Source organism: Sus scrofa, chromosome 18 (genome assembly GCF_000003025.6).
Source record: "Sus scrofa isolate TJ Tabasco breed Duroc chromosome 18, Sscrofa11.1, whole genome shotgun sequence".
Lineage (NCBI taxonomy): Eukaryota > Metazoa > Chordata > Mammalia > Artiodactyla > Suidae > Sus > Sus scrofa.
In genome coordinates, this window is record NC_010460.4 from 55341456 (window position 1) to 55359286 (window position 17831).

Consider the following 17831-nt stretch of genomic DNA (forward strand, 5'->3'; position numbering starts at 1 on the left):
GTGTGAACGGTGAAGTTGAACATATAAAGTTGATAATAATCCACACGAATGATTAAGAAAATTTTAATGCATAAGTAGTTTTATTCAGGTGAGAGCAAACAGTGTATATTCTGACATAAACTAAATAAATTATGACTGCTTTATCAGTTACTTACTTACTTAGTCTTTTGTCTTTCTAGGGCTCACCTGCGGCACATGGAAGTTCCCAGGCTAAGGGTTGAATCAGAGCTGTAGCCATCTGCAACCTGCACCACAGCTCACAGCAATGCTGGATCCTTAACCCACTGAGCAAGGCCGGGGATCGAACCTACGTCCTCGTGAATCCTAGTCGGGTTTGTTAACCACTGAGCCATGACAGGAACTCCTCAGTTATTTAAAACAAATATTAAAATACTTTTGTCTGAAGGGTAAGTATATACTTTGCTTTATATATAACAATTTTAGGAATTCCTGCAGTGGCGCAGTGGGTTAAGGATCTGACTGCAGTGGCTCAGGTCGCTGCAGAGGCGCAGGTTTGCTCCCCGGCCCAACGCAGCGGATTGAAAGGATCTGCCGTTGCCGCAGCTTCAGCACAGGTCGCAGCTGTGGCTTGGATTCAATCCCTGGCCCAGAAGCTTCCATATGCAGCAAGTGTGGCCGTGAAATTTTTTTAAATTTTTCTAATTTTCTTTCACTTTGACTTAATTTTCATAGTTATATTTTTCTAATTAAATCGGGATATTCGCCGATCTGTCTGTCACAAATACTTAGAACCTTGAAATGCAAAGTTCATGATTTCAGAGGTTTATTGTGCTCCTGTCTCGCCGCTCTTTTTACGTCCACGTGGTCACACTGACTAGTGTGTCACCCACACACCTTTTATGGGCTTTTGTCCGCGTAGTGGGACAGACAGTTTTGTATTTACACTAATAGGCCCCGGTGCCCACTGCCAGCAGCGAGTATACATCGTCCTGTTTCCAGCTTTTGAGTTTGGTCGGCCGTAGACGTTGCCAGGCCGGCTGCAGACGTGCCCTGTGAGGGCCTTGCCTTCACGGCGGTTGGAGGGTTGGCCATCACCGAGGGAGTCGTCTCTGGGTCCCCCGAGGCCTGTGTTTTGAGTCTTTGACTATTTGGGATACGTCGCGAGGGCTCTCACGGTCTCTGCCTTCCTGCAGGAAGAAGAAAGTGAGGAGGAGCCCAAACTGAAGTATGAAAGGCTCTCCAATGGGGTAACGGAAATCCTTCAGAAGGATGCGGCCAGCTGCATGACAGTCCATGACAAGGTGAGGTGGCCCTTGAAGAGGCTGCGGCTGCAAGTCGTTCCTCCTACAAGTTTCTTTATGCTGTGGCGTCTGGGTGCTTTTGGGGGGTGGTAAGTGTGTCTCCCTGCCACTTTGTTCTTTCTCACCAACAAAAAATCAAAACAACCACCAGAGATGTGTCTTTGTGTACACACACACACACACACACACACCCACCCACACACACCCCCCACTGCAAGGGTGTATTGAGTAGAATTTAGACGATGTTGGGTGTGAAAGGTTTGTAGCAAGTAGTTCTTAGAAACTCTAAATTCCTCGAATCTTAAGTCAGAGAGTAGCAAAGTGTTAGGATTAGAATCGTTGTGGAGCTATTGCTTTTATGAGGGTAGAAGAGATTAACCTTGGGGGCCTTCAGAGAGGCCCCCAGTTATAACTTATTTGTTAGACGGATGAATGAATGAATTCCATATCTGGGTCTTTGCTCTGACAAAACCCCCCCACCTTTCTGAGTCCAGGCTAAGGACTCTACGGGACCCTTAGCTCGTTCTTGGACCAAAACCATCCACAGTCGTGGTTGGAGTGTTGGAGGCCAGGCGGCTTCAGCCATTGCCCTCTCTTCCCTCTGAGCCCGGACGGTGGGCCTTTGGTGCCTCCACAAAGCAGAGCCCCAGCTGTGACCCAGCTCCTGGCTGTGTCCCCGTGACCGGCAGTGTCACCTCATTCTCCTCCTGCCTTCCACCCCATTCCCCTTTACTGCAGGTTTCATTCCGTTATAAACAGATTCCAGCCCTCACTCAGCGTGCCGGTGGACTGTGTGCTCTCTGGCTGGTTTCTCCAGAAACCCCTTCCTTGGAGGCACCTGCCCTGTGGCTGCAGCGCCACCTCCCCGCCTCTCTGCCCTCACTGAAGCCTGGCCTTGCAGTTCCTCAGCCTGATTGAATCTCAGCAGCTTGGCCTTTGCTCTTTTTCATTTCTCCACCATCAAGGCCACACCCTGGAGGGTCCGTCCCTGGGCCATGTCTCCCCCCACCCCACCCCCACTTTTTTTAGGTCTGCGTCTATGGCATATGGAGGTTCCCAGGCTAGGGGTCAAATTGGAGCTATAGATGCTGGCCAGCACTACAGCCACAGCAGTGCCAGTTCCTATAGAACAGCTCATAGCGACACCAGATCCCCGACCCGCAGAGCGACGCCAGGGGTAGCACCCGCATCCTTATGGAAACGAGTCGGATTCGTTTCTGCTGCACCCCAACGGGAACTCCTGAGCGTCCTACTTTAAATTGACTGCCACCTGGCCGGCGGAATTGATAGGGCTAGAGTGGGCACAGCTGGTCGTGGAAGTCCCTATAGGGGATCATAGATAAAGAGAGAAACCTGGGAGGTGTTGGGAGACCCCAGTAAGTTCAGGAAAACCTTCAGAACAAGCCAGATGCTTAACTGCTGGAGGTGCGAGAATGGCCTCAGGTTGTTGGGGGTGGTGGGATGAGGCCTGGATTCAGATTCAGCCAAAGGGCAGGAGTGTGAGGACCGCCCTGCAGCTGATGTGAATACACACCTTACCGGGTACCAAGGAGGAGCTGCTACTCCTGGAAAGGAAGAGGGGAGCCCTTCCAGTCCCCAAGCCCCTTGGAGGATAAAACCAGCCCCCGGATCCTCAGGCAGAGAGCTTCCTTGCCCGCCTGCTCGCACCTCTTATAAGCGTCCTATCCTGATCAATCTGTTTCTTGCCTACCACTTTGTCTCTCGCAACCTGAGCCTTGGTGAGTCCAGACACAGGGTGAGTAATTCGAATTTGAAACGGTGGGTTTAAGTCCTAATCTGGCTTTAGGTTGGGTTTGAGTCCTGGCACGTGGGTTCTAGTGCCAGCCTGTGTTTTGGCTCGGTTCAGGCCCTTAGTGCTGTCAGTTTCAGAATGATATGTTGAAAATACAGATTTTAAAACCCTCTTCTGGAGTTGCTACCACGGTGCAGTGGGTTAAGAATCTGATTGTAGTGGCCTGGGTCCCTGGAGAGGTACTGTCGGATCCCCAGCCCAGCCCAGCCCAGTGGATTAAAGGATCAGGTGTTGCCGCAGCTGTGGCGTAGGTCACAGCTGCAGCTTGGAGTCCGTGGCTCAGGAACTTCCATTTGCCACGGCTGTGGCCATACAATTAAAACAAATCCAAACACCTTGTCAGATTTTCATCACCTACTCATGTGGTGTCTGTGGCCCTCTGAGATCTTGCCTCCCTGTGTAATTGGCCCAGTGTCTGACCCCTTTCTGCCACAAGTATGGTGCTCTGGCAGCACCCCCGGCTCGTGTTACTCACAGCATCTCTTCTGCCTGTAGGTGCTGCCTGTCCGTGTCCCCTGTTTGAATCCACTCCCATCCTAAGCAAGGATCCCTGGGATGAATGAAGCGTTCTCCCTGGAACACACTGTCAGCCAGTCTGTTTAGATTCAGTTTCATTCCCGTCCTTATAGCACCTCTTTTGATTGAAATAATCTTCCAGAAGTTCAGATCCGAGCGTGTGATTACCCTTTTCCCAGAACTCTTCACTGGCGTCCTCTTAACCGGCCTTTCCGATCTCGCGGCCGGTCTCCTCCCCCCCGCTGCTTCCACCACCCGAACTACTTGTAATTTCTTGACGTTGTCCTGCTCTTCCTGTGACTGTACCCCTTGTGCAAGTTGTGTCCTCTCTGCCTGACATGGGCTCTACCTCAAGCCCATCCTCCGCCTCGGTGTCTGCTGTCTCCTCCTCCTTCAGAGTTCAGCACAGCTGGATCCTCTGGGCTCCTCAGGCCCTTAGAAGGACAGTGACCCTTGAACAACACAGGTTGGAACTGCAGGTGTCACTTGTCCATGGGTGTTTTTCGGTAGGAAATACTGCTGCACAGGAGTTCCCGTCATGGCGCAGTGGTTAATGAATCCGACTAGGAACCATGAGGTTGCGGGTTCGGTCCCTGCCCTTGCTCAGTGGGTTAACGATCCGGCGTTGCCGTGAGCTGTGGTGTAGGTTGCAGACGCGGCTCGGATCCCGCGTTGCTGTGTCTCTGGCACAGGCCAGTGGCTACAGCTCCGATTCTACCCCTAGCCCGGGAACCTCCATATGCCGTGGGAGCGGCCCAAAGAAATAGCAAAAAAAGACAAAAAAAAAAAAAAAGAAAAAATAAATTAAAAAAAATAAAAAATAAAAATAAAAAATACTGCTGCACGGTCCCTGGTTGGTCGTGGAAGCCGTGCTCGTGGCACCGCTGATCGAGAGGAACCGTCGAGGCGCAGAGGGCCGGCTCTTGAGTTGCCCGCACACTTTCAACTGCAGGGAGGATTGGTGTCCCCTAACCCCCAACACTGTTCGAAGGCCAGCTGTTTACTGTTAAAAAAACCTGTGTATAAGTGGGCCCTCCCAGTTCAAACCTGTGTTATTCAGAAAACAACTTTTCTTACATATAAGCACCCCCCCCCTTTCTTTTTTTGACCACCCTGCAACATAGGGATTCCATGGCCCGGGATCAGATCCGAGCCGTGGCTGAGACCTGAGCCACAGCTGCGGCAGTGCTGGCTCCCTGACCCACTGTGCTGGGATGGAGATCTCGCACCTGCATCCCGGCCCCCCAAGACACTGCCAACGCCGTCGTGCCACAGCGGGAACGCCTCAAGCGTACTCTTTAATTTTCATTAAAGAGAATTTAATTTTAATTGGCCAGCTTTTTGTGTCTGTCTCTGCCCTTGTACCATCGCCCTTTTAAGACATACTTGCGTATTGTCTAAGCATATTTTAGGTGTTTTTTGGGTGTCTGTTGAATAAGCCACTGAATGGCCGACGCGGAGAACAGCGTCTGCCTCCCCAGAGAGCAGACGTTATTGACACCACGCTTGACCCAGCTTGAGCCCAATGGCGGGCCTGTAAGCAGACTGTTTTAGAACATGCATTCGTTTTGGGGGCGGGGGTAGTAAGGGATTTATTTTTTATTTACAAATTGTTTTTTATTTTTAATGACTACACCACATTAAAGTTTTTGTTAATTTTTAAAAAATTTTTTTGTCTTTTTTGGGCTTCACCCCCAGCATGTGGAGGTTCCCAGGCTAGGGGTCGAATCAGAGCTGCAGCTGCTGGCCTGCACCACAGCCACAGCAACTTGGGATCCAAGCCATGTCTGCCCCCTATACCACAGCTCACGCAGCACTGGATCCTTTACCCGCTGAGCGAGGCCAGGCCTGGAACCCGAGTCCTCATGGATACTAGTCAGGTTCATTACCACTGAGCCACGATGAGAACTCCCGAAAGATACTTTTTGAGCTGTAATTCACATACCAAATAATTGACCCATTTAATGTGTACAGTTCAGTGGTTTAGTATATTCACAGAGCTGTGCAGCCGTCGCCAGAGTCAATTTTAGAACATTTTCGTCATCATCCCCCAAAGAAGCCCCATACCCCTTAGACACCACCCTCGTTTCCCCACCAACCCTCCCAGCCCGAGCAGCTGCCAGGCTGCTTAGAATATGCACCTGATCCGAAACCCTTGTTTCAGTTTACCAGGCTTCTTCTGATCCTGTGGAGAGTATTTTAGCTCTTAATTCTGGCCTTGCTCTGCCACTCATTGGAGCTCTCCAGGGCAGCCACATCAACTCCCAGAACCGACTTCCTCACATGGAATTAAAGGCCCTGCGCTAATGCTTTGAGTGCTATTAAGTGCCAGGTGAGATGCGGATGCTGTTATTACACAGCTGACCACGTCTGGAACATGCTACGTCTCGTTTCTTTCATATCCTCAAGTCTGCGAATCACTTCTACTTGGTGTGTTTGTTTGTTTGTCTTTTGTCCTTTGTCAGGGCCACACCCACTGCACATGGAGGCTCCCTGGCGGGGGTCTAATCGGAGCTGTAGCCACCGGCCTACGCCAGAGCCACAGCAACACCAGATCCGAGCCACGTCTGCGACCTACACCCCAGCTCACAGCAGCGCCGGATCCTTAACCCACTAACCCACTGAGCGAGGCCAGGGATCAAACCCGCAACCTCATGGTTCCTAGTCGGATTCGTTTCCACTGAGCTGCTTGTTTACTTACAAGAAGTCCAGTTATGCTAGTGGGTGGTTGGGAAGGATTGGATGCCCAAATGCTAGTTTATAGGACGAGTCTAGTTTCTGTATTTAAACAGGAAAGGGCTAATTAAATTGTTCTTATTCTCTGCCCACGCTGGGCTTGAAGCGCTCTCAGATTAAACGGGAAAAAAAGAAAAAAAGCTCAGTAGCGACAGAAGCACAGTTGTTAATTTCTGGAAGGAGAGTCATAGTTAAAGATTGTGTATTTGTGTGTGTGATTTGTGGCCAGTTTTGCCCTTGTTCTTGTCTTTTAAGTAGTCGAAAGCACTAGCAAGTGAAAGCGTGACCCATTAATAGTTTGGGTAGTTAAGTAAAAATTTTTAAGAGCTGTGCAGTTGCCTTATCCAATTTGATGTTTTAAGAGCACATAAAGTTATTTATGTCTGAAAGGGAGCAGCAATAATTAAATGATGAACTGTTTTCCAAAGCAAAAGGTAGATTGTCATAAAAACCATTGCGTTTGTTTTCCAAAGATATTCTAAAGTAATTGTAGTTCTAGGTTGAAAGTGTAAAATCGAAATAATTAGTTTATGTTTTCTTCCTGTGTTCAATATTAAGTGGATGAAACGTAGTTTTGAGGGGAAGGAAGTGAATTGGGGTAAAGTACTCCGAGTAGAACCTTAAAACTTTGATGGAGTGAATGTGATCGGAAGTTCAAGAGTGGCCTTCACAGAGGTGATCCAGCATTAACGCCTTTTCAGGACCCAAACCCCTTTGTCTTCTAACCAGCGAAATGCAGTATTTATGAGGAAAGTCAATACAGCCGCGTACTCGGGCGCAGTGAGCTTTTAAGACCTACTCTTGCAGCGTGGACGGCCTCAGGATCAAGCGGAGCATTGTTTGTTTGCAGCTGGTATTCGGCAGTGTCTTTCTACTTGGATATTGTCGGAGTCTCACTGTGGAGACAAAATTCACAACCATCTGGGTCCTCCCCTTCTGCTTAGAGTGTTCTTTTGCTTTGGAGGCAACATCCCTGTTTGGTTTAAATATTCAGACTAATTTCCCCCCAGAGTTGCCCCTTCCCCTTCGCCTTCCAGGACCCCGGCATCCTGTTTGCACCAGGCTCGCTGTCTGCCCTGGATGAGTAATCGGCCTGGCACCTGGTGCATCCAGGCAGGCCGTGCGGCGGGATCGTCACACCTAGTTATGTCTGCACACCTGATGTTTTATTAACCAGTATTGATTTTTTTACCCGGGGGACTTTTTTCTTCCTGAAAAAAGGCAACCTTGCAGGAGTGAAAGGCATTGCAGGGGCTGAATTTCTGATGAGTCCCTGCGTTTCCTCTTTGCGACTCCCCTTTAATGGAGCGTCATATTTTAAGTGCCTGATCTGAAATTTCATTTTCAGCAATTCCATTTCGATAAATCCTTTCAAATCTTGAGTTTCTGTAAGGTTATTTTTTAAAGATTGTGCTGCTTGACTGAAACGCTTAGCAGTGCCTGTAAATTTGAGCATTTCGTTATAGGTTGCGATGCAGCATGCTCACATGTAACAAAATAGAGAATTTGGAACTATTTGAGTAATGCTTGGAGAAAGGAGAAGGAAGAGAACTCTCGTGTCCTATCAGGTAGAACGTTTCTCCTCATTTGTTTAGGGTTCGTTCAGAGAATTAAAGAAACAGTAGGACTGACTAACTAGTCTTTGTCCTAAAATGAATATGCAGCTCAACAGTTATTTAGGTGCCAGAAAGGGATTTTTTTTTTTTTGCATTTAGAAATAAACACTGACACTTAACGTCATACATTTACTTACAGACGTGTCCCATGATCACAGCAGTCTAAGTACGTCTGTATTTTTTCATCTCTCAACGTGGCATGGATTTTCCTTTCTAAGAAAGAATACTCGTGCTGTGTGTGTGTAGCTGTGTGTGTTGAACCTAAAAGAGTGCACAGATTTGCACATTTGCCGCACACTAGACGGCGTTTCCTAACCATCCCCTTCTTGGACGCGGAGTTCGGCCGTAGGCGGCCGTGCTTTCCTAGCTGCATCTTAATTCGTGGCCTCAGTCTGTCAGGCGAGGTGTGTAGACCACATCCCCACCTCCAGCTGTGAGTAGACGAGGGTCCCCCGGGAGTCACCGGGCCGCGGGCTCGCGCCGTCACCGTGATGGAGGCCTGTGCTGTTATTTCCTCAAAGCTGGAAACAAGGCTTCTGGAAGGACTGCCTGTCTGAGTAAGTGACGCAGATCCAGGCGCCTTAGGAGCCTTGACCTTGCACCTGGTTTCATTACTACTTGTGTGTTAACGGCCCCCTCTGATCTTCTTGCAGTTCTTGGCCCTGGGCACGCATTACGGCAAAGTGTATCTGCTGGACGTGCAGGGGAACATCACTCAGAAGTTCGATGTAGTAAGTATTCAGTACTGAATACTCTGCGAGCTAAATTTCCTGCAAGAATTTGTACTTTAGACTATTTGTTTTAGCAGTTTGTTTTATCATTATCAATTAAATCAGAGTGCTGATTTGTAGGTTTTATAACTCTGAACTTTATGAGCCTATGCTAAAAATTTTAAAGGTGAACTCGTAAAGAAAGAGGTGTGTGTGTGTATGTTTACATGTAAATACATGTAATTTATATATTGTATATAATGTAGTTTCCCTGGCTATCTTTATATATGAACTTCTTTTAAGATTCTATTTTTGTATATTTTTTATATTAATATACATTATGGTGTCACTGGGTATCTCATATGAACTTTAAAAATGTTATTTTTATACATCTGTTTGATTACAATTCTTTAGTTATTCTAGTCACCCGCTTGGCTTTACATGGAGCACTTAAGATAGTTCTCTGTGCGCGTGTGTGGTCACAGAGGGCACCGTCTAGGCGCATTGTTGTTAAAACATTCCGCCTCCGTTGGTGACTAATGCCGCTGACAGGCATCCTCGACGGGGGTGTGGCCCCTTAAAGTGTGACCCCCGTCGTCGTCTCCAGAGGCCAGATGTAATGGAAATCGATCAAAAACCCTTCTTGTTCCGTTTATCTCTTCTAAACATATAAAGCTCATATTTTATGTGAATGTTTTGAGGCGCGGACTCTTAGGGGGTGATATTGATTGAAAGAGAAGAGCCAGGCTTTTTATTTCCTTCATCGTGGTTTGGGATCACCGAGAATGAAGAAAATGGTGAATTGGAAGCTTGCTTTTGGTGTTCAGGATGTGCCTTGAAAGTGTCAGGTATCCGTGGTGTGTAAATGTGAACCTTTGGGGAGGAAAAAAGTGATCCTTCGGGGGAACAGATGGTCCTGTTTTGAAGAAAGCCTCAGGACGTGTTGAAAGATCCATCATGAGGAATTGGTGTCGTTTACAAAGGAGACCGCGGTCTCTAAAGCTGACACGTTGTGTGTGAAAGGTACCAGGTTGCTTTGTTTGGCTTAAAAGAAACAGAACCACAGAATGAGGCCAGAATCCTTGGGATCTGTGGACTAATCCGGGAAGGGAATTATGTGCTCTCCTCACACGGATCCATCAGGCAAAGGGCGGGTTCTCGTTCGGCTTCGAGGCCCTTTCAGACAAAAAGGAATATGCTTTTGGCCCTCCCGCTTCCCCCTCCTGGACACAGGGCACCTATTTTGATGATTTAGTAAATGTTTGTTCTTCCCATTGCCATCCATTAAAACGTGAGCCGGCGCTGAGCAGAGCTTTCCTTTTCTTTTCCTTTTTTGGCTGCCCCTCGACGCATGGAGTTCCCAGGCCGGGGATCAGATCCGAGCTGCAGTTGTGACCTAAACCTCAGCGGTCACAGCGCCAGATCCTAAACCCACTGCGCAGGGCTGGGGCCCGAACCTGTATCCCAGTGCTCTCCAGAGGCTGCTGATCCCATTTCCCTGCAGCGGGAACTCCATGGGCAGAGCTCTTTTTTTTTTTTTGTGGTGGTGCCCATATCTCCTCACGTTTGAAAAAAGGGGCTTGCTTGGATGGTCTCTGAAATGTCTGGCTCCAGTTCAATGATTCTATTACATTCTGCTTCTAAGTAAGTCTTTTTAATATTGTATAGAAATTGCCTGATGGCTAAGGTTCACAGGGCAGACACTGCTGGTTCCAGGGCCGGAAGAGAAACCGAGAGAAGCACGGTAGGCGTTTACTCGCGTCTTTGCTCACCCAGTCAGTCATCCAGGTAGGCTGATGGCCGTGTGACTCGGTAAATGCCTTCAGTTGTCTCTTCTCTGACGTCCGTTTCAAGTCAGGTGTGTGCTGTATCCTTTTCCATGTAATTTCCGGTTCTTTTTTTCTTTCAGTCCTGCCTGTACGACATGCTTGAATATTAAGTTCGTTTTAGCCTTGCACTTGTTTTTTGGCAGGGGAGGAAGTTGGTTTGGTGCTGTTTGTTTATCTCACACAGAAATTCAATGGTGTGCTCTGGAGAAGCCTTATTACGAGGCCCTGTGCCTTCACGACCCTTACATTGTAGGTATCTGACTTTGAGGTGACAGATTTCAGAATGTCATTATCTTTTGCAAGGAGCCTTAATCTTCAGCTTCTCAGCTCAGATGAGTTTTTTGCCTTTATTATTTTATTTTCCTGTTTCTGATTATGTGGTTGCTTTGAGTGGGGGCGATGTATCATTCTTCTTTAAAAAAAATAATGTTTTCAATTCTAAAAACACTGTGAATTTGCAGATTTTCTTTGGGTGAAGCAATGGCCATATTCAGTCAAGAACAGGTTTTGTCATTAGACGTTCAGGGAGAGCGAAACACATATTAACAAAAATCAGGAAACACGTCTGACTTTAGTTTTTACTTCTGGGTCAAAATAACTTGAACAAATTAAAACTTGATAGGAGGTTGGGGTTGGCATGTGCACACTGAGGTGTGCGGAGTGACTGGCCAGCCGGGACCCGCGGTAGAGCGCAGAGAACGCTGACCCGTATTCCGTGACAGCCTGCGTGGGCGGAGAATCGGAGGAGAAGGGTGCGGGTGCGGGTCTAACTGCATGACTTGGTTGTACAGCAGAGATGCTCACAACGGTGCAGGTCAAACCCACTTCAATAAAACTCTTGAAGATGGAAAAAAAATGGAAGTAATACTTCTTTTGCATAGCATTTAAACAATTTTCCCTGAAAGTGTCTCTTCAGCTCATTCATTGCACTTACGGTTTCCGATTTTGCAACAGTAAAGTCATGAAGCAGTAGCTGAAAATTCCCACCTATCATAGGGTCTTATTTGGCAGAGGGTGGGGACATAGAGGAGTCTTTATTTCTAAAAGGTTTCTCAGATGATTCTGCTCTGTGTGTTGGGATGGAATACTGCACTAGACGCTGTATAACTTTATATGATATAGACGAAGAAATAACTAAACCAGTCATTCTGCACGTTGAAGAATATTATTTTTCCATTACTATTTCAAGAGAAATACTGTTAAGCAGAGTCTACGAAAGCTAAGCGTATGCTTCCTAATGACCCACCAGTTCTGCTCGTCGGTATATAGTCAAGGAAACGGAACGCAGTGCCTGTGTCCACAGAACACATGTGCGGGGAGAGGAGTATTAACAGTGGCTTAATTTGTAATGGCCGCAAGCTCGAAACAACCCAGATGTTCATCAGTAGTAGAGGGATGGACAAATGTGGTGTAGTCTTAGTGAGTAGCTTGTTCTTTTTAACTGTCGATTCATGCAGCAAATACGGATGACTGTTGATGTTCAGCCAGAGAAGCCAGACGCGAATGTGCACGCGTCGCATGATTCCTTTTAGTGATGGCTGGGAGAAGGCAAAATCCGACCACGGTGATGGAGGCCAGGTAGGATGTTCTGAAAGGAAGGATGTTCTGAAATACTGACGATCGTCACTGTCCTGACAGCCTCCCAGGTACACACACTGGTAAAAATCCTGGACCGCACACTTGAGATGCGTGCATTTTATTCTGCACAGGTTATACCTCAACGGCGGACACACACGAACGGAAATACCTATACACGTGTCCGTGTCTTTGACCTGGAGCAATGCTCAATTTATCCTGTGTCTGTTGAAGCAGCCTTTTCCTCTCCTCACTTCTAAATGCCAGCTCCTTTCTAGGTTGGTATCTTGTTCCGAGATCTTTATATGAATGAATCATGCCACTAAGATTATTTGGACAGCTGTATGTTCTGCTACAATTGCATTATAAGAGTTAATAAAAAGGATTTGGTGCCACTCAGCCGTCTGCGACTGCTCTTCTGTTGCTCAGAAGTGAAAACCACCAGAGTGATATCCCTTTTGCATGTTGACAGTCTGATTTCGGTACGCGAGAGGGGTATTCAGAATACACGTTAATTAAAATGCTTTAGCTACACTTGGTTTTTTTTGTTTGTTTGTTTGTGGGGTTTTTTTGGTTTTTTTTTTTTTTGGTCTTTTTGCCGTTTCTTGGGCCGCTCCCACGGCATATGGAGGTTCCCAGACTAAGGGTCCAATCAGAGCAGGATCCGAGCTGAGTCTGCAACCTACACCACAGCTCACGGCAACACACCAGATCCTCAACCCACTGAGCAAGGCCAGGGATCAAACCCACAACCTCATGGTTCCTAGTTGGATTCGTTAACCACTGCACCACGATGGGAACTCCACGTGTGTTTTTTAAAGTTTTTTCCTAGGTATAACTTTATGTTCAGATTTAATTGATAAAGTTCAATTTTACTTGAATCACAGAATGAAAATAAAATAGGCCTAGCTTCTCATGTAAAGGGGCTCAAGTTGCTAAGAAAATTGCCTTCTTGAATATAGATGAGGCTGTATTCTCCTGAATAACGTTGTCTTAACTGCTTACACGGTATGTGACCTACGACTTCAAAAGCCTTAGAGGATCTCAGATTCCGCTTAAATGCCCGTGCGGTGTCCTTAGTCATTGTAGTGGCGTTCTCTTTCACAGCCTCCCCTTGCCTAAAGCCTGTCACCGCGTGGCTTACTCGTTAGGAGTTCTTCCTTTAAGCAGTGGGCGAGTTATTTCGGAGCATTAGTCGTGTGCCTCGCATCTTTCTTCTTTTAGGAGTGTGCTGGAGGGAAGCCAGGAGCTCTCCTTCCCAAGCAGACGTCCACTCTTTACCGTTGTGTGTGTTCCTTCTCTGCTAGAAAGAGAAAACGACGAAGTCGGGCCACCGGGGAGCCGTGGCAGGAGACCTACGACAAATACCTGTAAGAAGGGCAGGAAAACAAAATTAAACAGAGCAGGGCATTTTATATTGAGACAAGCACAAAGCTTAAAAACAGTCTCTCTTGAAGAAGCATTTAGAATTCTTGCATTTATGATAGCAAAGTCAATTGATATTTCTTTTCTTGTTTTTTTTTTTTATTTTCATGATTTTTATTTTTTCCACTATAGCTGGTTTACAGTGTTCTGTCAATTTTCTACTATACAGCAAGGGGACCCAGTCACACAAACATGTATACATGCCTTTTTCTCACATGATCCTGCTCCATCACAAGTGACCAGACATAGTGCCAGTGCTATGATAGCAGCAGGATCTCATGGCTTATCCACTCCCAAGGCAACAGTTTGCATCTGTTAACTCCAAATTCCCAGTCCACCCCACTCCCTCCCCCTTTGATTTGGGGTTAAACGAACACGCTCAGTTCCTCACTGCTGATCTTTGGTCCTTCCGTACAGTGGTGTAGTATGAAAAACCCAGACTTCTCTGAAAGCTAGCTCATGCCACAGTGTTCCACAGCCTCCTAACAGGCCTCTCTGTTTCTGCTCATCTTCCCTACCCTGCCTCCTGTCGCCGTGTCTCTCAGAACCCTGGACAGCTCCTCCCGCCTTCCCAGGTCCGGTCCTACTCTTGGCCGAGCATCCCAGGATCCCAGTCTTGGGTTCGGTTTCTCCCTTGCCCACTCATTCTGACCCACGCCCCATCTTCTGAGTATGGACGTGGACATGCTTGTTCCAGCCTGTTGATCGCGGGGTTTCGAGAATGCCCTTCTTCCATTCAAGCCCCGTTCTTCCTGTGACATGCTCGTCCTGCGGTGTCGTCTCCTTTCTCCGAGCTCCTGGATTATTGCCGTCTCACTTGCGGTGCTAGGTCCTCACCAGTTCAGGCCTCATGTTCCTAGTTGGTATCCAAGGCTTTGGAGGGCAGGGGTCGTGTCTCCTGCTGTAACTGTCCCCTCTTCCTCTTTTTGGTGCCCAGTAGGCACATTGACTGATAATAGCGTCTGGAAAAACCCCTGTGAAATGGGCTCTTGGCTGTCATTACGTAGCCTCTCAGGGGGCCTCTGGGAGTCAGAGCTCTGCTCTTCCGTGTATTATTCAACCCTCGGCTCCCCATGGGATTCATAATTCAGCATGTTTACATGGATAGCAGAACCTTAACTCCTACCTTTGGAAAGTAAGCCCTTTATTCAGTGATTCTCAGCAGGTTTTTAAGATAAACTCCGACCGTAAAAAGGTGCCGAGTCAGGAAATTTGAGGGACCCTGGGCTTGAACTGCTTTGGTTTTGTATTCCCTGCCCACTCACTCTTCTGCCTCCTCTTCTGGTTCATTCTGCCTTCCTCACAAGCTATGCGTTTTTGCCCTCACTTAAGTTTTACCAAGATGGTTTGGGCGCTGGATCCTGCCAGGAGCGGCCACGGTTTCATTTCTCTCTCTGAGATTTGGGGCTCAGTCGTCTTTTGGATTCCATCCCTAGACCTTTTCTGCTCTCTGTGGCTTCGAGGAATTCATCTCTAATATAAATCAGCTCCTCTTTTCTCTTGTATTGATGTATAAATGTTGTTTAGAGGGTCGCCCATCTTTATTTTTTATGTTCCAGCAAAAGAAATGCTTATCTTCTCTCTCTCTCTCTCTCTCTCTCTCTCTCTCTCTCTCTCTTGGCCAGTAGAGCCCTGAAAATTGAGTGCTCCTTTAAGCGTCTTCGGTGGCATCTTTAATAGACACAAACCCTCTCATCCTTCACGCGGTTCAGCCACCTTCTGCCTGTCACTTCCACTTCCAGAACATACAGTACTTCTGTTGAGACGATTTGCATCTGTGCCATTCTCCCCAGAATATACGCTTCCTAAGGGCGGTTTCTGTGTCGCGCTTCTGTCTACATCCTTAGTGCTCAGCGGAAAGCTGGTGAATAGTGAGAAGTTGATAGCACCTGGCTGGATGGGTGGTTGCGGGTCTGGAAATGTCCACATACCTGGACTGCTTTCCAGACAACCAGGGTTTTGCACCTTTCTTTCCTCCACGGGATGATCCTGTGTGCGTTATGGGGGACGATATGGGCGTGACCATCTCTCTGCGGGTGAAGCCGGGTACCCGGCGGTCGTCAGTACCCTGAAGAGCCCAGTGCTTTGGGCTTCCTTCAGAATGTAGCCAGATTAGTGTGGGAAGGCTGTTCATTGAAGAACCCGTGGAGCGGAGCTCAGGACCCAAGCCGTATACTCTTGAACAGAGAACCCTGCTCTGCTGTTGGCTGCATGGTACTTGTCTTTCAACCTGAAGCAACTCCCATCCACAGTGTGCAGTTCCAGGTGTGGGACGCATGGCATGTATCTTTTGATGTTGTATCCAAGTGGTGCCTTGTTGGCCCAAATGTGCCGGTGTCTGTGCTGTCTGTCTAAGACTGACTGGCAGGTCTCAGGTTCTTATGTGTTCCGGTTTTCCCTCATTGCAGGATACTTTCAACAGTTAAACAAAAAAGTACTTCCGAATGACTTTGAGAATGGCAAGGGCTGTTTGATTCACAAGCAGTCTTATAAAGGCAGAAAACTTAAAACTCAAGTGTTAACTTAAAAACAGCGATGACTATGGATTGAGAAAATTCTTTTTTTCCAAACAAGGTGACTCCGCCTCAGAACTTATTTCCATTCTTTTCCCCAGATGGTTTTTATTTTGCTTGGACTGTTTTCAAGATTTTGGTTAGAGTTTAGATCAAGGAATTCGTTGTCTAATAAGGTGCTTTGTTTATTTGATCATTAGAATGGAAGCTAAATTTTGGTGGAGGATTAGAGATACTTAGTAAAAAATTTTTTTTCCTCTTTAACCGTGTTTTTCTTGTGAAATGGACAGAACAGGAAGCCTGCGTGGTGATAAGTGTAGACAGTGGACTCCATCCCCTAAAGTAATCATTTCGTATCATTCACGTGCGTTTTGCAGCGTCAAGGGAAAGATGTGATGAACCGCAAAGCCACCAGAGGCGCTAGAGCTAGTTCGCAATCGCTGTGAGACGAACCATCTGTAGTTCAATAAATTGTGATATTGGGGGAGTGTTTTTGAATTCTCGTGTTAGGCGTACAGCAGGCCTCACCTGAAATAACAGACATGTAATTGTTTCGTGTTATTAAAATAACAGTATTGGTATGCTGTGCTCAGTATTTAACATAAAAGTTATTCAGATAATTTTCAATTAGGTATCAGCTTTACATAAGCAGGTTGTATTTTCTATTGAAGTGTAGTGGACTTAGAGGATTGTGTTTGTTTCAGGTGTACAGCGAAGTGACCGAGGTGTGTACGTATTGACTGTAAATACACACACACGTTCTTTTCAGATTCTTTTCCCTTGTGGGTATCACAAGATGTTGAATGTGTTCCCTGTGCTGTAGGTAGTGGGTTCTCCTTCACCTGTTTCACACACAGCCGTGTGTACCTGCCTGTTCATCCCAAACTCCTAATTTATTCCCCCCCCCACGTTGGTAACCAGAGTTTGTTTTCTGTGTCTGTGGGCCTGTTCTGTTTTTTCAGTATGTTTATTCGTATCATTTTTTAAGATCCCACATATCAGCAGCATTTTCCGATGTGACTTTATTTTTCTAGCTCATGGACGTAATGCATGATGTGCGATGCTTTGAACACACACACGTGCTGTGAAATGTTTACCACCGTAAGACTGGTTAACACAGTCTCCGCTCATGTAATTACCGTTTTGTCGTTGATGCTGTCATGAGGAGAACATTAAAGCCCTGCGCTCATAGTAACCTCCGCGTGTACGGTGCAGTGTTGCCAACTCCAGTCACCGTGCCGTACCTCTGACCCTGGCGCTGCCTCAGAGCTGAAAGTTGCGGCTCTCTGATGCACCTCTCCCCACGAGCCCCTGCCACCCCCATTCTGTCTCGTTTCCAAGAGTCCTTGTTTTTAGAGTCCACTTAAAGTGAGATTACACAGTATTTGTCTTTGTCTTTCGGACTGATTTGACTTAGTATAATGTCCAGAAGGCCCATCCGTGTTGTTGAAAAAGGCAGGGTTTCCTTCCTTTTCACGGGTGAATACTGTTCTGTATAAGCACACGGTTACGTTTTCTTTTTTCATTCGTCAGTGGACGCTTGGGTCACCCGCAGGTCCCGGCTGTTGTGAATGATGCGGAAATGACTGCGGACGTGCAGGTGCCTATTTGAGATCCTGATTTCGCTTCCTCTGGATACTTATCCCGGAGTGGAAGTGCTGGACCATGGAGGCGGTCCGTTTTTCCTCTTTTGAGGACTCCCCGTGTCTTCTCCCTGGTGGTGGCACCAGTCCACATGCCCACCAGCAGGGCACAGGGTTCTTTTTCTCCACAGCCTGGCCAACGCTTCTTTCTCGTCTTTGAGGTAAGTCATTTCAGCAGGTGCGCGGTGATAGC

General features: G+C 47.2%; 1 protein-coding gene across 1 annotated transcript in view; it reads left to right on the plus strand.

The window, feature by feature from the left end:
* VPS41 (VPS41, HOPS complex subunit) overlaps positions 1 to 17831 on the plus strand; it is a 172974-nt gene that overhangs the window by 47801 nt on the left and 107342 nt on the right. Inside the window, exons 4-5 of the mRNA XM_003134906.6 lie at positions 1155 to 1262; positions 8597 to 8674. Coding sequence (XP_003134954.3) covers positions 1155 to 1262; positions 8597 to 8674 — 186 coding nt within the window. The remainder of the gene's footprint in view (positions 1 to 1154; positions 1263 to 8596; positions 8675 to 17831) is intronic.